This window comes from Trachemys scripta, chromosome 4, assembly GCF_013100865.1.
Source record: "Trachemys scripta elegans isolate TJP31775 chromosome 4, CAS_Tse_1.0, whole genome shotgun sequence".
In the NCBI taxonomy this organism is placed as follows: Eukaryota; Metazoa; Chordata; order Testudines; family Emydidae; genus Trachemys; species Trachemys scripta.
Genome location: NC_048301.1, coordinates 22,605,253 through 22,624,768, shown reverse-complemented (window position 1 = coordinate 22,624,768; position 19,516 = coordinate 22,605,253). Strand labels below are relative to the sequence as shown.

General features: G+C 39.2%; 1 protein-coding gene across 4 annotated transcripts in view; it reads left to right on the top strand.

Moving 5' to 3' along the window:
- Positions 1-19,516, top strand: part of PPP2R5C (protein phosphatase 2 regulatory subunit B'gamma) — a 182,818-nt gene that overhangs the window by 53,472 nt on the left and 109,830 nt on the right. The window contains exon 1 of one of the 4 annotated variants that reach the window (XM_034767956.1): positions 17,228-17,397. The exons of the other annotated variants lie outside the window; for them this stretch is intronic. Coding sequence (XP_034623847.1) covers positions 17,304-17,397 — 94 coding nt within the window. The 5' untranslated portion in view covers positions 17,228-17,303. Of the gene's footprint in view, positions 1-17,227; positions 17,398-19,516 lie in introns of those variants that run through there. 4 annotated transcript variants of the gene reach the window in all.

Here is a 19,516-nt window from a genome sequence, read left to right as displayed (position 1 = left end):
CCGTTGTAGCAATTAAAGACAATAAAATGTTCCTTGATAAAGTGGATGATCTGAAAATGAAACAAGTGGAAAACTTGAGGATTTCTGGAGTGCCCAGGAACTGAGGGAGCTTGTGCAGTGTTCTGAAATATAACAAGATGTATTACATTAACTACAATACTCAAAGTGAAATTACTTTTTAATTTTTAATTCTTTTTTTAATAAATACCTGACAAGATGTTCCCCCCTGTATGCTAAAGGAAACATTACTCCTGTTTGAAACAATGGAGGAAAATGGGTGGAATTTGGTTTTGGGGAGGTAAAACTGACCTTGATATCAATGTCTTGATAACTGTTCCCCTTTTTTAAAAAACAAAAAACAAACCAACAAAAACAAAAACCTTTTCACCAAAGTATAAGTGAAATGAATGGGACTATGAGCAATCCTGTGAGTGGAGTTTGTGAGTCAAATGTCTTTTTGTTTTTTCCAGGAACTATCTTTTCTCTTCTAAGCAGTTGGATATGTCAACTAACGCAAACGCTATTAGAGAAATCAACAAAAAAAATACTTGTTTAATATTAGGAGAGGGTAGGTTTGGGTGACAGATCAACTGAAGAATGTAGATGCAGTATTTTGGTGCTCCAGTACTTGGCAGTATCTTCTCCGTGTGAAGTTTAGTAATTTGGTATCCAAATTATATTCAGTTGCAGGGTAATAAAATTGCTTGTTGGTTAAAGAACTTGTTAAAATACCAGTGTTATACCATGTTCCACTGCACATATTTAAACAAACAGCGGTATAATAAAATATTTGCTTCCCTAAGGCAGTGATAGATGTTAAATGGGAAAAAAATATTGCACCATGGAATAATTAAAATCTAACCCATTAACATTAGTAAATACAGTTGCTGTGGGGAACAACTGAAACACTATCCTTTGCATGTAATCCATATTGTATTAACTTGGTATATAATAATTGTTGTTCTTCTAGTCTCTCAGCAATGAAATAATGTTAGAACAAAAATGGTGTATACAGAGTGGCGCACAAGGTCTCTCTTATACCAAGCACATTAAGCAGCAACAAATGAATATCTTGTGTTGTGTGGAAGAATTAGTGTGTCTGATAAATTCTTCATCACTGATAAGTTACTGCCTAACTCAATTGTTCTGAACGTTGATTTAAAATATCACCGATAATGTATGTATTTTAACTCTCCTATTGAATAAATTTCACTAATAAAACCTTGAATGAGCTTATCTGATAAGCTTGTTAAAGCAACAAAATGGCAGATGAAATTCCATGTTGATAAATGCAAAGTAATGGATATTGGAAAACATAATCCCAACTAAACATATAAAATGATGGGGTCTAAATTAGCTGTTATCACTCAAGAAAGAGATCTTGGAGTCATTGTGGATAGTTCTCTGACAACATCCACTCAGCATGCACGGAGAGTCAAAAAAGCTAACAGTGTTGGGAATCATTAAGAAAGGGATAGATAAGACAGAAAATACCATGTTGCCTCTCTAAATTCATGGTATGCCCACATCTTGAATACTGCGTGCAGATGTGGTTGCCCCATCTCAAAAATATATATTGGAAGTGGAAAAGGTTCAGAAAAGGGTAACAAAAATGATTAGGTGTATAGAACAGCTTCCGTGTGAGGAGAGATTAATAAGATTAGGACTTTTCAGCTTGGAAAAGAGACGACTAAAATGGGATATGATCGAGGTCTATAAAATCATGACCGGTGTGGAGAAAGTAAATAAGGAAGCGTTATTTACTCATAAAAGAACTAGGGATCACCAAATGAAATTAATAGGCAGCAAGTTTAAAACAAACAAAAGGAAGTATTTCTTAACACAGTGCACAGTCAACCTGTGCAACTCTTTGCCAGAGAATGTTGTGAAGACCAAGACTATAACAGGGTCCAAAAATGAACTTGATAAATTCATGGAGGATAGGCTATTAGCCAGTATTGGCAGGGATGGTGTCCCTACCCTCTGTCAGAAGCTGGGAATGGGCGACGGGATTGATCTCTTGATGATTCTGTTCATTCCCTCTGCGGCACCTGGTACTGGCCACTGTCGGAAGACAGGATACTGGGCTAGATGGGCCTTTAGTTTGACCAGGTATGGCTGTTCTTACGTATTTATGTTCTTGTGATGTCTCTCGATGAAAGTTGGCAACTATGGAAGCTTCATGTAGAAAACTGATCAAATCAGCTTATTTTAAATTGTCATTTCTTACTTTAGCACTATTTTTTTTTTAAATTATAGGCAAAGTATTTAAAATAAAAACAAAACCCATGTAGTTTTACATTTTTCCAGCCAGCCACAAGAAATATTCAATTGTACTGAAGATTTTAGGTCTAAGCAAAACTGAGTTTGGATTCCAAGTCCTTTTCAGTTCAGCTGCCTTACCAAATGCTTACTTAAGAGAAAGTACTCTTAGCCTGTTACTGTCAAGATTTCCTGAACTCATTTCCGTTGAAAATTCAGTAGAATCCATTAAAAGAAAGATTTTAAAAATGTTCTTGCCTTATTTTCATTTATTCTGACTTTTCTTTGCATGGATTTGAATCTCTTATTTACCAGCATGGCAGATTTGCCAATCATTTCCTTGTTTGTATCTCTATCTCCAGCATCATCAGTCAGAACTCTTTGGTAGCATGCTGGATTCCTTCTTTCATAAAATCCTCATTACAAAATATTGATGATAGTGCAAGAGTGTAGTTGCTAGAAAGCTGGGCTGGATTAATGTATTGGCACCATTGGCCACAGGCCCCAGCTCCTGTAGTCAAATGCTAATATCACACTCTTAAAGTTACCTTTTTGTTTTTTAAGTAATGTCTCTTGCTAGCCCTCATTACTTGAAAATGTAAGCAGTGTAACCAAAGCAATGGTGCGAGTTGCCCCAGGCCTGCCAAAAGCATACGTGACATCTTTGTAGAGAGCCCCAAGGGTGAAAGGGCTCCCAACTAGGTCCTCTCTTTGGGCTGAAGTCAAGGAATGGTGGTCTGTGGAGGGAAGTTCCAATTCTTCTTTGAGTGATTGCTCCTGTGTATTCCACGGTAGATGTACGTGCCTCTGGAGTGGCGCCTCTATATCGCGCTATAAGGGGATCTGCGCTCTCCCTCCACCCTCAGTTCCTTCTTGCTGCCAGTGAAGGTAGTCGGAACTTTGTGCTCCAGCCTTGCTGTTAGCTCTTCTAGTAGCCTTAGTAGTACTCATCTTCTCCATAGCACCCTCCGGTGCAAGGTCACTCGGTGTTTTCCCATCAAATGACCTCCCGCTTTTTAAAGGGCCTAGATTGCGCATTCTGGTACGCCAGGGCCCCGGTCCCGCAATGGGATCTGAACCTAGTGTTATCCCGCCTCACGGGTCCTCCCTTTGAACCCTTGGCCACGTGTTCCTGGTCCCACCTATCATGGAAAGTGGCATTTTTGGTGGCTATCACCTCAGCCCGTCGGGTCTCGGAGCTTAGGGCCTTGACCTCGGAACCCCCATATACGGCTTTCCACAAGGATAAGGTCCGGCTTTGCCCACACCCCACTTTTCTCCCGAAGGTGGTCTCCGCCTTCCATATGGATCAGGACATTTTCCTACCAGTATTCTGTCCTAAGCCCCATTCCTCCAACGAGGAACGCCGCCTACACAAGCTAGACGGACATAGAGCGCTGGCCTTCTACCTGGACTGAACCAGGCCATTCAGGAAATCCTCGCAACTGTTCGTTGCGTCGGCCGAGCATCTGAAGGGGGCACCCAGTTTTCACCCAGCACCTTTCCTGATGGATCACCTCGTGTATATGTACGTGTTACGACTTGGCAGGGATTCCCCCGCCGCCTATTGTGAAGACACATTCTACGAGAGCTCAAGCCTCGTCGGCCACTTACGTAGCTCATGTCCCTATCCAGGACATATGTAGGTCTGCCACGTGGTCCTTTGTCCACACTTTTTCCTCGCACTATGCAATCGTCTCCCAAGCACGGGATGACGCTGGGTTTGGTAGGGCAGTACTCCATCCCGCTAACCTTTAAACTCCTACCCACCTCCATCAGATATAGCTTGGAGTCACCTAATGTGGAAAACACAGGAGCAATCACTGGAAGAAAAAAGGACAGTTACCCGTTCTGTAACTGGCGTTCTTCGAGATGTATTGCTCCGGTTTATTCCACATCCCACCCTCCTTTCCCTCTGTCGGAGTTTTCTGGTAAGAAGGAACCGAGTGCGCAGCTCCCCTTATAGCGTGGTATAGAGGCGCCACTCCAGGGGTCGCAGCAGTGCTCCCCTCTTACAGGTACTGCTAAGGGAAAAACTTCCGGCACCGGTGCACATGGCGAGCATGTACACCTACTGTGGAATAGACAGGAGCAACACATCTCAAAGAACACCAGTTAGGGAACAGGTAACTGTCCTTTTCACCGATGGTGCCTCCTACTAGTCCAGCAGACAACTCTTTGCAGTGGTAATGAATCTGCACTTTGGGGGCAGGGTACAGTGATAAAAAGTTATGGAGGTCCCATTTGAGGGTTGCTTAGTACCCTGGATGTTCTTAATCTAGCCCTGTAGGTAACCAGTGTTTGGATAGTTGAAGGTATTTATGCAGTTCACGGTGCACCTGAGCAAGGAGGATTTGTATCCAGTTTAACTTGGTAGTTTGTAGTGTTAAATGTAACCAATAGGACATAAAGACTTGCATCTGTTCATGATAGTTAACACTCCTTTCCTATACAGGCCTTTCTGGACTCCAGAGATCTCTCCTCATTTCTTTCTCCCCACACAAGACCATTCAGTACATATTTGGCCTAAACATTTTTTTTCTTTAAATCTTGTTTTGAGTCATAATAGCCATGCAAATATGGATTTGTCTGTACCTGGTTTCCCTGTCTGTTTTGTCTGTTACCTTTTTCAGTTCATCTATCCTTCAGTAACTTATGCTTTTGAATATGTTTTTCAGGATGACAGGTTAATTTTTGAGGAATTTGCTGTGTATTTTTGATCCCCAGAAGTCCACATTTTCTGTGGCATTTATAAATTCATCAATTGAGTTTGAAGGACTTTAAGGAAATCCATGAAAGTAGCTCTTTAAAAATTGTGCAGCTGTTCTAGCAAGTAGGATTCCAGTATTGCCAATTATGACAGCTATTGACTGGGATAAAATCACTATACAAACTTATGAAGAAAAAATTGACACAAAGGGTATCGATATCTTCCCTTGCAACTGTTTTTTCTATTTAAAAAAAAAGACAAATGCCTGTGAATGAGAAATATACTTCAAGAATTTGATACCTAATCAGTATATAAAATACACCTCTACCTCGATATAACGCTGTCCTCGGGAGCAAAAAAATCTTACCGCGTTATAGGTGAAACTACGTTATAATGAACTTGCTTTGATCCACTGGAGTGCACCGCCCCGCCCCCCGGAGCGCTGCTTTACAGCATTATATCCGAATTCGTGTTATATCGGGTCGCGTTATATCAAGGTAGTGGTGTGTGTGTATATATATTAGAAATCTGAAGCTTTGAAATGAAAATGGAGGGATGCTTGCTTTTGAACAAACCTCACTCACTAGCAGTGCTGGTGCTAGCCCATTGGGAGCCCTAATCAGGAATATCTCTTACCCCCCCCTCCCCAAAATACTAATAATAGAGGGCTTCCATGAGCTGCTTGGGGTTCTCAGCAATTTCTCAATCTGCTTATGTCTAGCACCACCTCTGCTCACTAGAGAGGCAAAAAGTTCCCACTTGAGGTAGCTGCCAACAAGGCTCTACCAGACTAGGTGGATTTATTTGTAAAAATGAAATCTGTTGAGGTTGGTGGATTCTTGCGTATCAGAGTATTGATACCAGATTCCACCAAGAAGGAACAGTGGCAGATAGAAATAAGTAGCACTGTGATATGAAGGCAGTGCGCTCAGTGTCAGAGTGGATTTTCAGTGGGTTTCAATAAAAGTGTAAAAAGCACTAGGTGAATGCATTTCTGGAATCTGACCTCTGCCCTAATTGAAGACATTTAGGCTACCTCTTTTTTTCTGCAAATACTGGATGTAGCGCAGACTTGTCCATGGGACTTGGGCACATGCTTTTTCCCCTCATCCCAGAATGTCTGCTTCTGGATGTAGCAGCGCAGCACAGCATACCCACCTTATCAATTACCATCCTGATTTTTAAAACTAATTTTTGAACTGTATTCTCTCTCTCTCTCTCTCTCTCTCTCCCCCTGCCCCCTTCCCTCTCGATTCTTCTGATTGATATTTTGAGAAAAGAGGGGTCCATTTGCCAAGCTTCCTCTCTTGCTTCTTCCACAATTCCTCTGCATGACCAAATAGAGCACCTCATAGCCTCTTTCTGCTCCAACAGTGAGAAGACCCACAGACGGTAGCTCTGCCACAGTGCCCCCACCCCACAGATCTTCTCTCTGCTTAGGGGGAAAGGCTCAATCTGCATGGCTTGTTGGAGGCAAGTGGAAACATCCAGAAGCATCTTAGCCCTCTTCAGCACTCAAGACCTAGCAGGCAGGTCTATCCTCATCAGTTAGGTTATCATCAAATTCCCCCCTCTCCCTCCATAATGTTGGACCTATCCAACTTAGTGGGGAAGAGCTCCAGGGTCTCCTCAAATAGGAAAGATGACAGTACCTCTTATTACCTTTCTCCAGAGAGGAAAATTTGGACTCCCTAAAGGATGTACTCCTACTTTTCCTCTTTAATAACATATTGAACAACAGGACTATAAGGATTTGACATCCTTGCTGCTGACAAAGCCACAGAAGAGAGCACTGTTTAAAAAGAAACCCATCTACAAAAACTCCAAGACTCCACAAAACACATGGGGTAGAGAGCTATGGGGCATTCTGGATTTTCGTTCTGTTCCATTAGCTGAGATACTTGGGGGTGAAGATGGTAATCACCACAGAGATCCAACCAAAAGATGAACCAGCCAAGTCCAAAAAAGAATTCGCATATTTCCACGGACTCTGAGGCCGGCAATGGGAACTATGATGGCAACATGTGTGGCTGGATACTATCTCTGAATCAAGTCAGGCAGTGGATGATTACTATGGGTAAATCTGTGCCTTAGAATTCTCTGGAAGAATCCTATTTGGTCCTGCTAAGGTGATCGCTGACAACAGAGCAATGAATCTCAACACAAGCTCAATGAATCATAGATATGTAGGGCTGGAAGAGGCTTGAGATGTCATCAAGTTCAGCTTCCTGTGTGGTGGTAGGACCAAGTAAACCTAGACCATCCCTCACAGGTATTTGTCCAACTTGCTTTTAAAAGTTTTCAATGATGGGGACTCCATGACCTCCCTTGGAAGCCTGTTCCAGATCTTAACTACCCTTTATAGTTATAAAGTTTTTCCTAATATTTAACCTAAGTCTCCCTTGCTGCAAATTAAGCCTATTACTTCTTGTCCTGCCTTCAGTGGACATGGAGAACAATTCATCATCTTCTTCTTTATAACAGCCCTTAACATATTGGAAGACTGTTATCAGGTACCCCCTCAGTCGTCTTTTCTCAAGACTAAACATGTCCAGTTTTTTTAACCTTTCCTCAGAGGTCAGGTTTTCTAAAACTTTTATCATTTTTGTTGCTCTCCTCTGGACTCTTTCCAATTTGTCCACATATTTCCTAAATTGTGGTCTTCTGAATTAGACACAGTACTCCATCTGGGACCTCCCCAGTGCTGAGCAGAGCAGGACAGTTATCTGCTATGTCTTACATACAACGCTCCTGTTAATACACCCCCAGAATCATATTAGTCTTATTTGCAGGTGGTTCACATTAATGACTCGTATTCAGTTCGTAGTCCACTATAACCCCCAGATTCTTTTCAGCAGTACTAACAGCTAGCCAGTTATTCCCCATTTTATGGTTGTGCATTTGATTTTTTTTCCCCTTCCTAAGTGACGTACTTTGCACTTGTCTTTATTGAATTTCATCTTGTTGAATTTAGACCAGTTCTCCAATTTGTTAAGGTCCGTTTGAATTTTAAATAAAGTGCTTTTAGTTCCACCTTGGTGTCATCTGCAAATTTTATAAGCATACTCTGTACTCCAGTGGTTCTCATCCAGGTGTATGTGTACCCTTGGGGTATGCACAGGTCTTCCAGGGGATACATCAGCTCATCTAGATATTTGCCTACTTTTACAACAGGCTACATAACAGTCAGTACAAAGTCACTAGCAAAGTTAGTACAAACTAAAATTTCATACAGACAATGACTTGTTTATAGTGTGCTATATATTATTCACTGAAATTTAAGTACAAAATTTGTACTCGAGTTGATTTATTTTATAATTATGTGGTGTAAATGAGAAAGGAAGCAATATTTCAGTAATAGTGTGCTGTGACACTTTTTTGTATTTTTATGTCTGATTTTGTAAGCAAGTAGTTTTTAAGTGAGGAGAAACTTGGGGTATGCAGACAAATCAGACTCCGGAAAAGAATACAATAGTCTGGAAAGGTTGAAAGCCACAGCTCTACTCCATTATCCAAATCATTAATGAAGATATTTAGTACCAGGCCCAGGACTGACCCTTGCAGGGCCTCACTAGATATGCCCTCCTAATTTGACAGCATACCATTGATAACTACTCTTTGAGTATAGTTTTTCAACCAGTTATGTAACCACTTTATAGTAATTTCATCGAGACCACATTTCCCTTGTTTACTTATAAGAATGTCATGAGGAACTGTAGCAAAAACCTTACTAAAATGAAAGTATATCATGTCTACTGCTTCCCCCCACCCCATCAGGTCAGTAACCCTATCAAAGAAGGAAATTAAGTTGGTTTGGCATGATTTGTTTTTGAAAAATCCATGCTTGACTATTCCTTATAGCCCTGTTATCCTCCAGGTGCTTACAAATTGATTGTTTAATAATTTTTTCCAGTATCTTTCCAGGTTTAGAAGTTAGGCTGACTGGTCTATAATTCCTCCTTGTTCCCCTTTTTAAAGATAGGTACTATGTTTTCCCTTCCCCACTCTTCTGGGACCTCTCCCATCCTCCACGAGTTCTCCAAGATTGCTTCAGCTAGTTCCTTATGTACCGTAGGATGAATTAAATCAGGCCCTTGATGACTTGAATACACCTAACTTATCTAAATATTCGTTAATCTGTTATTTCCCTATTTTGGCTTGCATTCCTTCCCGTGGTTGTTAATATTAATTGTATTAAGTATCTGGTGTTCTTTAACCTTCTTAGTGAAGACTAAAGCAAAATAGGCATTAAGCACCTCATCTTTCTGATGTCATCAGTTATTAGCTCTCCTTCCCCGCTATGTAGAGGACCTACACTTTTCTTCATCTTTCTTTTGCACCCAACTTTTTTTTATTTTTGATGTCTTTTGCCATCTGTAACTCATTTTGTGCCTTAACCTTTCTGATTTTGTTCCTACCAGTTTTCTGGTACTCCTTAGCAATTTGACCATGTTTCCACTTTTTTGTAGGAATCCTTTTTGATTTTCAGGTCATTAAAGAGATCCTGATGGAGCTATATTGGCCTCTTACTATTCTTCCTCTTTCCTTTGCATCAGAATAGTTTGCAATTGCAATTTAATACAGTCTCCTTGAGAAACTGCCAGCTCTCCCGAGCTCCTTTTTATCTTAGATTTTCTTCCCATGGGACCTTACCTACCAGTTTTCTGAGTTTGTTAAAGTCTGCCTTTTTGAAGTCCATTGTCCTTATTCTGCTGCTCTCACTCCTTCCTTTTCTTAGAATTATGAAATCTATCATTTCACGATCACTTTTACACAAATTGTCTTTCACCTTCAGATTTGCTACCAATTCCTCTCTGTTGGTCAAAATCAATTTTAAAATGGGCTCCCCCTCCTGCTTGCTTCCTTCACTTTCTGAAACAAAAAGTTGTCCCCGATATATTCCAAGAATTTATTGGAAATTTTGTGGTTTGCTGGATTACTTTCCCAACAGAGTCTGGGTTGTTAAAATTCTCCATTACTACCAGGTCTTGTGTTTTGGATATTTGTTGTTTGTTTTTAGAAATGCCTCATCCTCCACCTCTTCCTGATTTGGTGCTCTATAGTAGACCCCCAATTGTGACATCACCCCTATTTTTTAATCCTTTTATTTTTACCTTGAGACTAACTGGTCTGCCTCCCCACCTCCTTCTGTATCTCAGAACAAATGCATATATCTATGTATAAAGCAACCCCTTCTTCCTTTTTTCCCTGCCTGTCCTTTCTGAACAAGATGTATTCCTCTATACCAATATTCCAGTCATGAGACTTATCCCACCAAGTCTCCATGATGCCAATTAAGTCATAATTTAGCTTATGTACTAATATTTGCACTTCTTCCTGTTTATTCCCTGTTCTCCTCACATATGTGTACAGACATCTAAAATGTTAATCAGATTCCCCCGGTGATTCACTGGGCAAAGAGGCTCTTTCCTCTCTTGGTCAGGTGGACCCCATCTCTTCCCAGCAGACCACGATCAAAGAAGTCAAAGGAATAGCATCCCTTGGTCAAAGAAGTCAAAGCTCTCCCATCGTTACCATCCATGCATTCATCTCCAGGATGCACGTGTTCCTGCCTGGGCCCTTACTCTCAATGGGGAGGATAGATGAGAACACCACCTGTGCTTCTGACTCCGTAATCCTAGCTCCCAGAGCCCTCTAGTCACCTTTGATCTGGTTGGACCTGGCATTATCATGGAGGAGTTCACGGCCATATACACAAGCAAAGGTTCTCCTCATATTTGGTAACAATAAAGTTGCAAGAGATATGACTTATCTTATTCTGTGTTAAAATCTTTGTCAAGGAGCACTAAGTGGAAAGTGCCCAGAGCACAAAATGGCTCTAATCCCTCCTTCCAGCCTAAGCAATCAGTGTGACTGTAATGAGTGTCCTGCCCAGAAGTAGGTGGGCACATATATGGCTACATTCAACATCAACATGTTGATATAGCAGGGGAGTGCAGAAGAAATATGACATGGAGCTCCAGACTCTACCACATCCCTTCTTCAGGAGACGGCAAGTGCCAGACTTTTTTACAAGGAATTTTGCACTTCCTGAAACTAGGGGTAGTAGAAGCTGTTCTTCAAGTCAAAAGGGTGTTTAAGGTTCTTCTGTTTTCTTCATACAGCAGGAGGAGTTTGGGCTCAGGGAGTTGAACCAGTATTTATTTTGTTTGGGTTCAGTTGTGTTCAGGTTCAGTTCCAGTTCAGACCACCTAAATAAATAAATAATGGTTTGGTTATTGGTTTGAACCCATTCAAATCAAATTTCAATCTTAGTGGATGTAAATTTAAAAGAGAGTGGAAACTTAAAATTGATACTGTCTCGATTTTTGACCTTTTTATTTATTTTTTTAACTTTAACTTAACACATAAACACAAAGGCCTGGTCTACACGGGGGGGGAGGGGGGGAAATCGACCTAAGATACGCAACTTCAGTGATGAGAATAGTGTAGCTGAAGTCGACGTATCTTAGGTCGACTTACCTCACGTCCTCATGGTGCGGGGTCGACTGCCACCACTCTCCCATCAACTCTGCTTCCGCCTCTCACCGTGGTGGAGTACAGGAGTCGACGGCAGAGCGATTGGGGATAAAATAAATAAAAATTAAATTAATGGAGATATCCTGTCTCCTAGAACTGGAAGGGACCTTGAAAGGTCATCGAGTCCAGCCCCCTGCCTTCACTAGCAGGATTAAGTACTGATTTTTGCCCCAGATCCCTAAGTGGCCCTGTCAAGGATTGAGCTCACAACCCTGGGTTTAGCAGGCCAATGCTCCAACCACTGAGCTATCCCTCCCCCGATCCAGCAGTGTAGGTGTACCCTAAGAAAACTCTAGTCAAATAAACACGATTATTGTTTATGAACAGTTTGTATGAGTGAACTAAAATAAAGTCTTCTAATATTTGCTCTTTCATATTGGACCTCTGTGGTGAAAGGATAAATTAGAGTTTGGGACATGTACCCTGTTTCAAATAGAGCAACTGAAGGGAGAGCTGCACCAGGGGTTGAGGATGGATGGGGAGAAGGGCTGGGTAGTCGTTACATTTTTTTCTTGGTCTTGAAGAGTTACTGTTAACCTCTGGAACCAGGAACATTCCACCTCTTTTATCACTAGGTATGATGCTCAGAGATGGTTGATCTGTGTGGCCCTGTGCTGCCTTATGTGCTGTGCAGGCACTTCCTAAACTTCCCCTCTCCCTCCCTATTTCCTACCAGTGGTCCCCAAACTGTGGGCATGCCCCTCTAGGGGGGCATTTCAAGGCCTGGGCCAGCCACCATGAGCGGTGGGGAGGGAATGCCACCCAACCTCGTTCTGCCCCCAGCCGCAGCTTGGGCCACAGCTCCGCTCCTATCTGCAGTTTCCGTCCCTGATTGTGGCCCCCGCTCCCGGCCCTGGCTCTCAGCTGCAGCTCCGGCCCCACTCCTGGCCACAACTCCCAACCACACTTCTTGCAGGGGGAACGGACAGGTTCCATTACGGGTAACGGGGGAGGGAGGGGTGACAGCAAAAGTTTGGGGACCACTGATCTTGACTCTCTCCTTCTTCCCTGGTTTCAGTATAAAATATATTGTACTAAAGTGCAGACTACTTATTTTTGATTTGTTTGAGGGCATGGGACTCTAAATATTTTGAGGTGTATCAAATAATATCATCCTGGTCATTAATTTCCTTCTCCCAACATTACACAGACACCTCTCTTTTGCTCTTTTTTTTTTTTTTTTTTTGGAATATCTCAATCATACCATTTAATTTGTATTTTATGTAAATATGCTTGATCCTAAGATAAGCCTTTTAATGATGTTTGCCAGCAATTAAGGGATTTTGCAGAAGTTTCGCCTGATTCAGGAGACACATTACTCTTGTTATGCCTCTAGTTAACAGATCCACTTATATGAATAAGTAAATTATCTGTCTGAAACATCCCCTTTTTCAGTGAAAGACTTATTGACTTTTTTTTTTTTTTTTAAAGACCCCCTTCCCCTGACTGAAATTAGAGGTGATGGTGGAAATCAAATTTCTGGTAGAAGAGTTTACAGAAAAGCCCCAAAGACTGGAGACTTCGCATATTGCACCATATTCTTTCTTTTGAAAGAGCCCAATTTCAGGAATCATAACTTAAAAATGATTTTAAGTCATTTAAAGCTGCCTCTTTGTTTTTGTTAATTTGCACAAACTTCAAGTGGATTTCAATTGTTGAGGACTTCTCCTCCTCCTCCTCCTCCTCGTGCTTTTCCTCCCTTTTTTAGGCCAAGGTACTCATATTTCTTTCAAGTGTTATTTTATCAACCTGGGGTTTTTTGTCTTCCCACACATTGACTTTTATTTAATTAGTTATTGATTTTTGATGGTATATGTCTTCTACCTCTCCCAGTATTTTCTACATTTCTTATTTCTGGCTTTTATTTTATAAATTGCTCTTTAGAATATCCTTTCTCTCCTCAGTCCCATATCTTTCCTCCTTTTAAACCAACCTTAATATTTTTCCCCTTCCAAAATTAAGGTCTTGAAGAGAATTACTACGTCTTTATTTTCTTTCCAAATGAAGTTGTTTAAACTAACTTAGCTTCAGTAAAGATATTTTGTCCTTTGGTTGCAAATGATTTTTTTGTGTGGCTCAAACCATGAGTGAAACTACACAGGCACTGGTGTTTTCCTGTTTTTCAGTGAGACTGTTATAAAACACTAGAATTTGTTTGACAGAGATAGTCAGTCAAAAAATCTAGATTCCACATGTCACTCAAAGTATGTTCTCTAAAGATCAAAGTGAGTGTAAATATGATTCATGATTATTTTAACCAGCTCTCTAGTGATGGCTTTAATCGGGCTTAGACGTTGGTCTTGTGGAGCCCTAATGCAAAGTGATGAGATACCACATGTAGCTTTCATATCGATTGCTGTTTCACCTGCTTACGACACGACCTAACTGTAAACGCTCCTCTTTGGCTGTTGGATGTTCCAAAACTTTTGATGCCCCAAGTCAGGCAATACTAGCACGGCTGTGATTGCAAATACAAGATTGCCCCATATTAAATGTGCAACCTTTTTGTAACTGCAGCTTTGGTCCTCACTTGACTGCTTTATTGTGCCCCTGGCGCACTACTTAACTTCCATGCTGATGCACTAGCAGAGCTTTTGCCTATTAATCTTTGTAAAGAGTACTGAGGCTGATATGCCTGAACAAAAAGAGAAAATGTGAATTCTCTTACATTGATGTAGCATGCATAGGATGGGGGTGGAGGGAAGCTAAAGAAAGTGAGTACATTGAGGAGAGGTGTCGGGACTAGGGTTGTCAAATTTATTTTTTAAAAATCGCCATTAATTGTGAGATTAAAAAAAGTCGTGATTAATCTCCTTTTCAATCACACTGTTAAAATAATAGAATGCCAATTTCAATTTATTGTAAATATTTTGGATGTTTTTCTACATTTTCAGTTATAACACGGAATACAAAGTGTACAATGCTCACTTCATACTATTATTTTTTATTACAAATATTTGCACTGTAAAAAAAAATAGTGTAACCTACAAGTCAAAGCATGTTCTTACTTTCAGGTGACATTGTAAATGGGCAGCGTTATCTTCCGTAAATGTAAATAAACTTGTTGGCTTAGTGATTGGCTGAACAAGAAGTAGGACTAAGTGGACTTAAAGGATCAGAAGTTTTACATTGTTTTTACATGGTTTTCAGTGCAGTTATGTTTTAAAAAAAAAAAATCTTCATTTGTAAATTGCACTTTCATGATAAAGAGATTACATACAGTTTGTATGAGGTAAATTGAAAAATACTATTTCTTTTGTTTACAAATATTTGCACTATATATTATTTTTGATTCTTTTTAAAGTGAGCTCTGTACACTTTGTATTCTGTGTTGTAACTGAAATCAATATATTTGCAAATGTAGCAAAACATCCAAAATATTTATAATAAATTTAAATTGGTATTCTATTATTGTTTAACAGTACGATTAAAACTGTGATTAATCACGATTAATTTTTTAATCGCGTTAATTTGTGTTGAGTTAATCGCTTGAGTTAACTGTGATTAATTGACAGCCTTAGTCGGAACCAATGAAACTGCATTGCTTTAAAGTTAAAATTGTCTTTAGTGATATGTCTTGGTATATTACAAAACAACTAAATTTCACTTTGTATAAATGAAAAAGCAGGACTTATTTACAGAATTCTGCTGTCAAAAAAAAAACTTGTGAAAATAATGAAACTAATTTGTCACAAAATTTCTCCTCCTTTGTTCCACCAAGACCTGGTGGTTGTGGTATTTTGTTTTGAGTACAGACAGCATGCGTGGTGTTGTACAGGACCTAGAACAGCCCTTCCCCAAAGAGTTTACAACTTAGAGTTCACTGACAGTACTGTATAGAGAGAGTACATCAGTTGTCAGGTGATTATAGTCCAGTCATTAGGCAGAGCTGTCATTTTAATTTCTATTTTTGTTTTTAAATCTAATTTTGTTACAGGCTCAGCCCTTTGGTATGGTGTTTGTTTTGTTGGGAGTAAAAAGTCATTTTAACTAAAATATGCACAAATTGCTTTCATGAATTCTGAGAAACAAGGAAAATATCTTTAAAATGTTTTCTAGGGTTTCAATTAATTTGGAAGAATAGGGAACTTGAGTTCCAATCACCACCTGTTACATAAAAAATAGTCTTTTTTTCTCCTCTCTGACATACCGCTTTTCTAGACGTATGTTGATAGTTTAGGCTGGTGCTGCTAGACCTTAAATATTTACATTATATTAGAGAGCATTTTTAGGGGCAAATATAAGCAGCATAATGCATTTAGTTTTCTGAATGCCATCCCTATGTGTGGGAGGAGTAAGAAGCAATAAGGAGAAATGATCTTTCAAATATTTGCTTTTAAGGGGTCAAGTTAATTCTTATGTTGTAAATAAATGTTTACTGTATATCGCTAACAATACATTTTAATGGGCTTAAATTACAGCAGGGGAGATCTAGGTTAGACGTTGGGAAAAACTTCCTAACTGTAAGTGTTCTTAAGCACTGGAACATATTACCTAGGGAGGTTGTGTAATCCCTGTCATTGGAGGTTTTTAAGAACAGGTTAGACAAGCACCTGCCAGGGATGGTAGATGTACTAAATTCTGACTCAGTGCAAGGCACTAGGTTAGACGACCTATTGAGGTCCCTTCCAGTTCTGTTTCTATGATTTTAATAAAAGTGAAAAGCTTAAAAATTCATTCTCCTTGTTACTATAATTTTTTTTCTTAGCTTGGACAGTCAATTTTGAGTTTCACTTGTTTATACACAGTATGGTTTTCAGGTTCTTAGTAGTGCAATGTTTGGATTTCAGTATTTTTAAACAAACATGGTTATTGGAATTTTGAAAAGTGAAATGTTGAATTTTTATAAAATCTTGTTTTTACAACAGGTTATATTTTAGATTAAATTTTAAGATGCCTATCTTTCATCTTAATAAGGATATAAGGAGGAGGAATGAGGTATAAAAGAAGAATTTTATCTTAACAGAAAACTTTACAAAGTTTTCCATAAAGTGTCTACCTAACTGCTTACTAAAGTTATTAATTTATTTGGTATGTATTGATTTATTTGGTATAAATAATTAGGAGGTACAGCATTGAAATTTAATGTTTCATGCTAGATTTAATTACAGTAATACAGTAAAGTACGTGTACTTAAAAATGTGAGATATATGGCATTTGAAAATTAACATTGTAAAAAGATATTTCTCTTACTATGCAATGAAATCAACTGCTGATTGAATCCCACTATTATGATATGAGTATTAATGAGAACTTTTATTTTGAGATTCAGTGGCAATTGTTTTTGGAGAAAATGTCTAAACTTTTGCATTTTCAGCACAAGTACATGTACCATGCCTAGCACCTTATACATGTATACCGTATGTTGTACACATTATACGCAAAGCTCTAAGTGCCAACAGTAAAATCATCCTGGGTGAAAGTTTTCAGTAATTTGTTCTAGCTCCTTTGTCAAGATAAGTTTGTTTACTCTGCAGGCTTAGCTCATGAGAGTGTGCTGAGAAAAGGGCTCTCTGTTTAAAATTACTGATGAATGGAGGCACAAGAGAAAGCATAAAAATGTACAAGCTTAATGCAGTGACAGCCACACAGAAACCTTTTTTGATTTGCAGCTTTTTAGTGTCATTTTAAGTTGCTGCTATTAGCCAATCAGATTTCTCCTGACTGCTTACATCACTAACTAGCCAGTTCCCTCCAGCTGCAGAGAGCTTCAGTTTGTCTTTTTTTTAAACTAAAATGGAGGCTGGTTTCTTGCCTTAAGGAGTACATTGCCTTTCCTGCTGAAGCCTAGATGTTGACATGTAATAAAGCTGGCAGCAGGATGGTGGTTGATGCAGCCAATTCCAATGGGCCGTTTCAGCCCGTGGCCCTTTTACATATTAGAGGTGAGTTATTGTGTGTTTCAGTGAATTGAAACTGTGTGTGGCTAGCTAATAAATGGCTATTGTGATTTTCAGATAAGGAAAGCAGGAAGTCCTTTGTAGCAGAATCTATTCTGTTTTGATGCAGACTCAGTATAATTGTGGAATATGGAAATCAGTTTTATATTAAATGCTATTTGGAGAATTTAAAAATTCGGAGAAGCATCGCTTGTATAGTTAAAAGCAGGTTTTACTGCTTTCTACTGTGACTCTCCCATCCCCCTTTCTAGCTTTGCTGATGTCAAAGGATGTGAAGTCACTACCCCAGAAAGGTATTGGGTTGGGGGCAGGGCAGAGCTAAGTTATCGGTACACAGTTTGTGTAGCATAATGTAAGTGTTTCAGAGTGCTGCAATGCTTTTTCTGTGTGAACAAACTAGAATGCCTCTAAAATCACTACAGATAGTAACTGAACTAGGAAGTCCACTAGAAAAATACCCAGAATTATAATGAAAATATCTAGTATTTATTCAAAAATCACTTCCTAGAAGTGTGTGGTTTTGTTGTTGTTGTTTTACTTTAACAAACAAGTTTTGTGAAAATTGGCTTTTGTAATTTGAATATTAAATATTTTTTAGTTGTTGAGTATATAGTCTGGGATTCATAGAATAGGAATGTATTGTAAATTTACATTTTTTACCAAGTTTCTAAATCTGAAACAAAATTAGGTATGGTGTTTTAGGTAGGGAAAAAATTACATAGTGTATCTTGCAATTACTAATGCCTGGCATTGCTGTATTTCTGGTTTTTAAAAGCAGTAAAATACCTTAGCAGGTTAAAATGTTTATTTTTTTTTAATGTCCATTCTTTCATTGACTTTGTTTTTATAACACTTTTCTTGAGTCCAAAACATTTATTGGATGTGGTGAGGACAACTTGAACAACTGCGTTCAACCTTTATCAAAGAAACAGAATTGAAATTGTATTGCATCAACTAGTCTTTTCAGCTTTTTGTGGTATAAGCTAAATTGTTCAGATGCATACTGTACATAGATTTCCTGTATTGAAAACATTTTGCTATAATGGCCAAAGAATTCCTGCTGGAAAGCCTGGATCCCTGATTTAAACAGTAGAATCTGATCTCTAATAGAGCAAAATTATAATTCCTTGTGATACCTTTTAAAAGGTTAGTATCACCCAGCTGCTTGAAGAGGGATTTGGATGTATTCCAAGAGACCATAATATTGGCTTGTGGATTGGGGAGTGCTCTACAACACTGGTTCTCAACCAGGGATACACATATCTTGGGCGGTACTCAGAGGACTTCTGGGGGTACATCAACTGATCTAGATATTTGCTTAGTTTTACAACAGGTTACAGAAAAAGCACTAGCGAAGTCAATACAAACTAAAATTTCATACAGTGTATACTGCTCTATATACTATACACTGAAATGTAAATAGTCTTTATATTCCAATTGATTTATTTTATAATTATATGGTAAAAATGAGACGTAAGGAAGTTTTCAGTAATAGTGTGCTGTGACACTTTTTTGTCTGATTTTGTAAGCAAGCAGTTTTTGAGAGGTGAATCTTGGGGGATACTCAAGACAAATCAGACTCCTGAAAGGGATACAGTAGTCTGTAAGGTTGAGAACCACTGCCCTACAAGACGTTTTATCCATTGAGTGAGAGCAGGGACTCTGCCCATAATCAAAGGAATACAAGCCAAAGTGACTGAAAGCAGATCTTCTCCCTCTCCCCCCCACCCTCCCCACCCCAAAAAAAGTACTTTCTCAAGTTCCCCTAATTTCTCCAACAAAATGTGCTGAATTTTTTGGTTCACTGAAGCTTACAAAACTTAAGATGATTTTTTTAAAAAGGCTCCAGAGGTGAGATCCTAGCAATGACAGGCCAGTAAGCCTAACTTCAGTACCAGGCAAATTGATTGAAATTATAACAGAACAGAATTATCAGATGAACATGATATGTTGGGGAAGAGTCAGCATGACTTTTTTAAAGGGAGATCATGCCTCAGCAATCTGTTAGAATTCTTTGGGGGTGTCAACAAGCATGTTTACAAGGACTAATCCTATTGATATAGTATACTTGGACTTTCAGAAAGCCTTCGGTTTGGGACTTCGT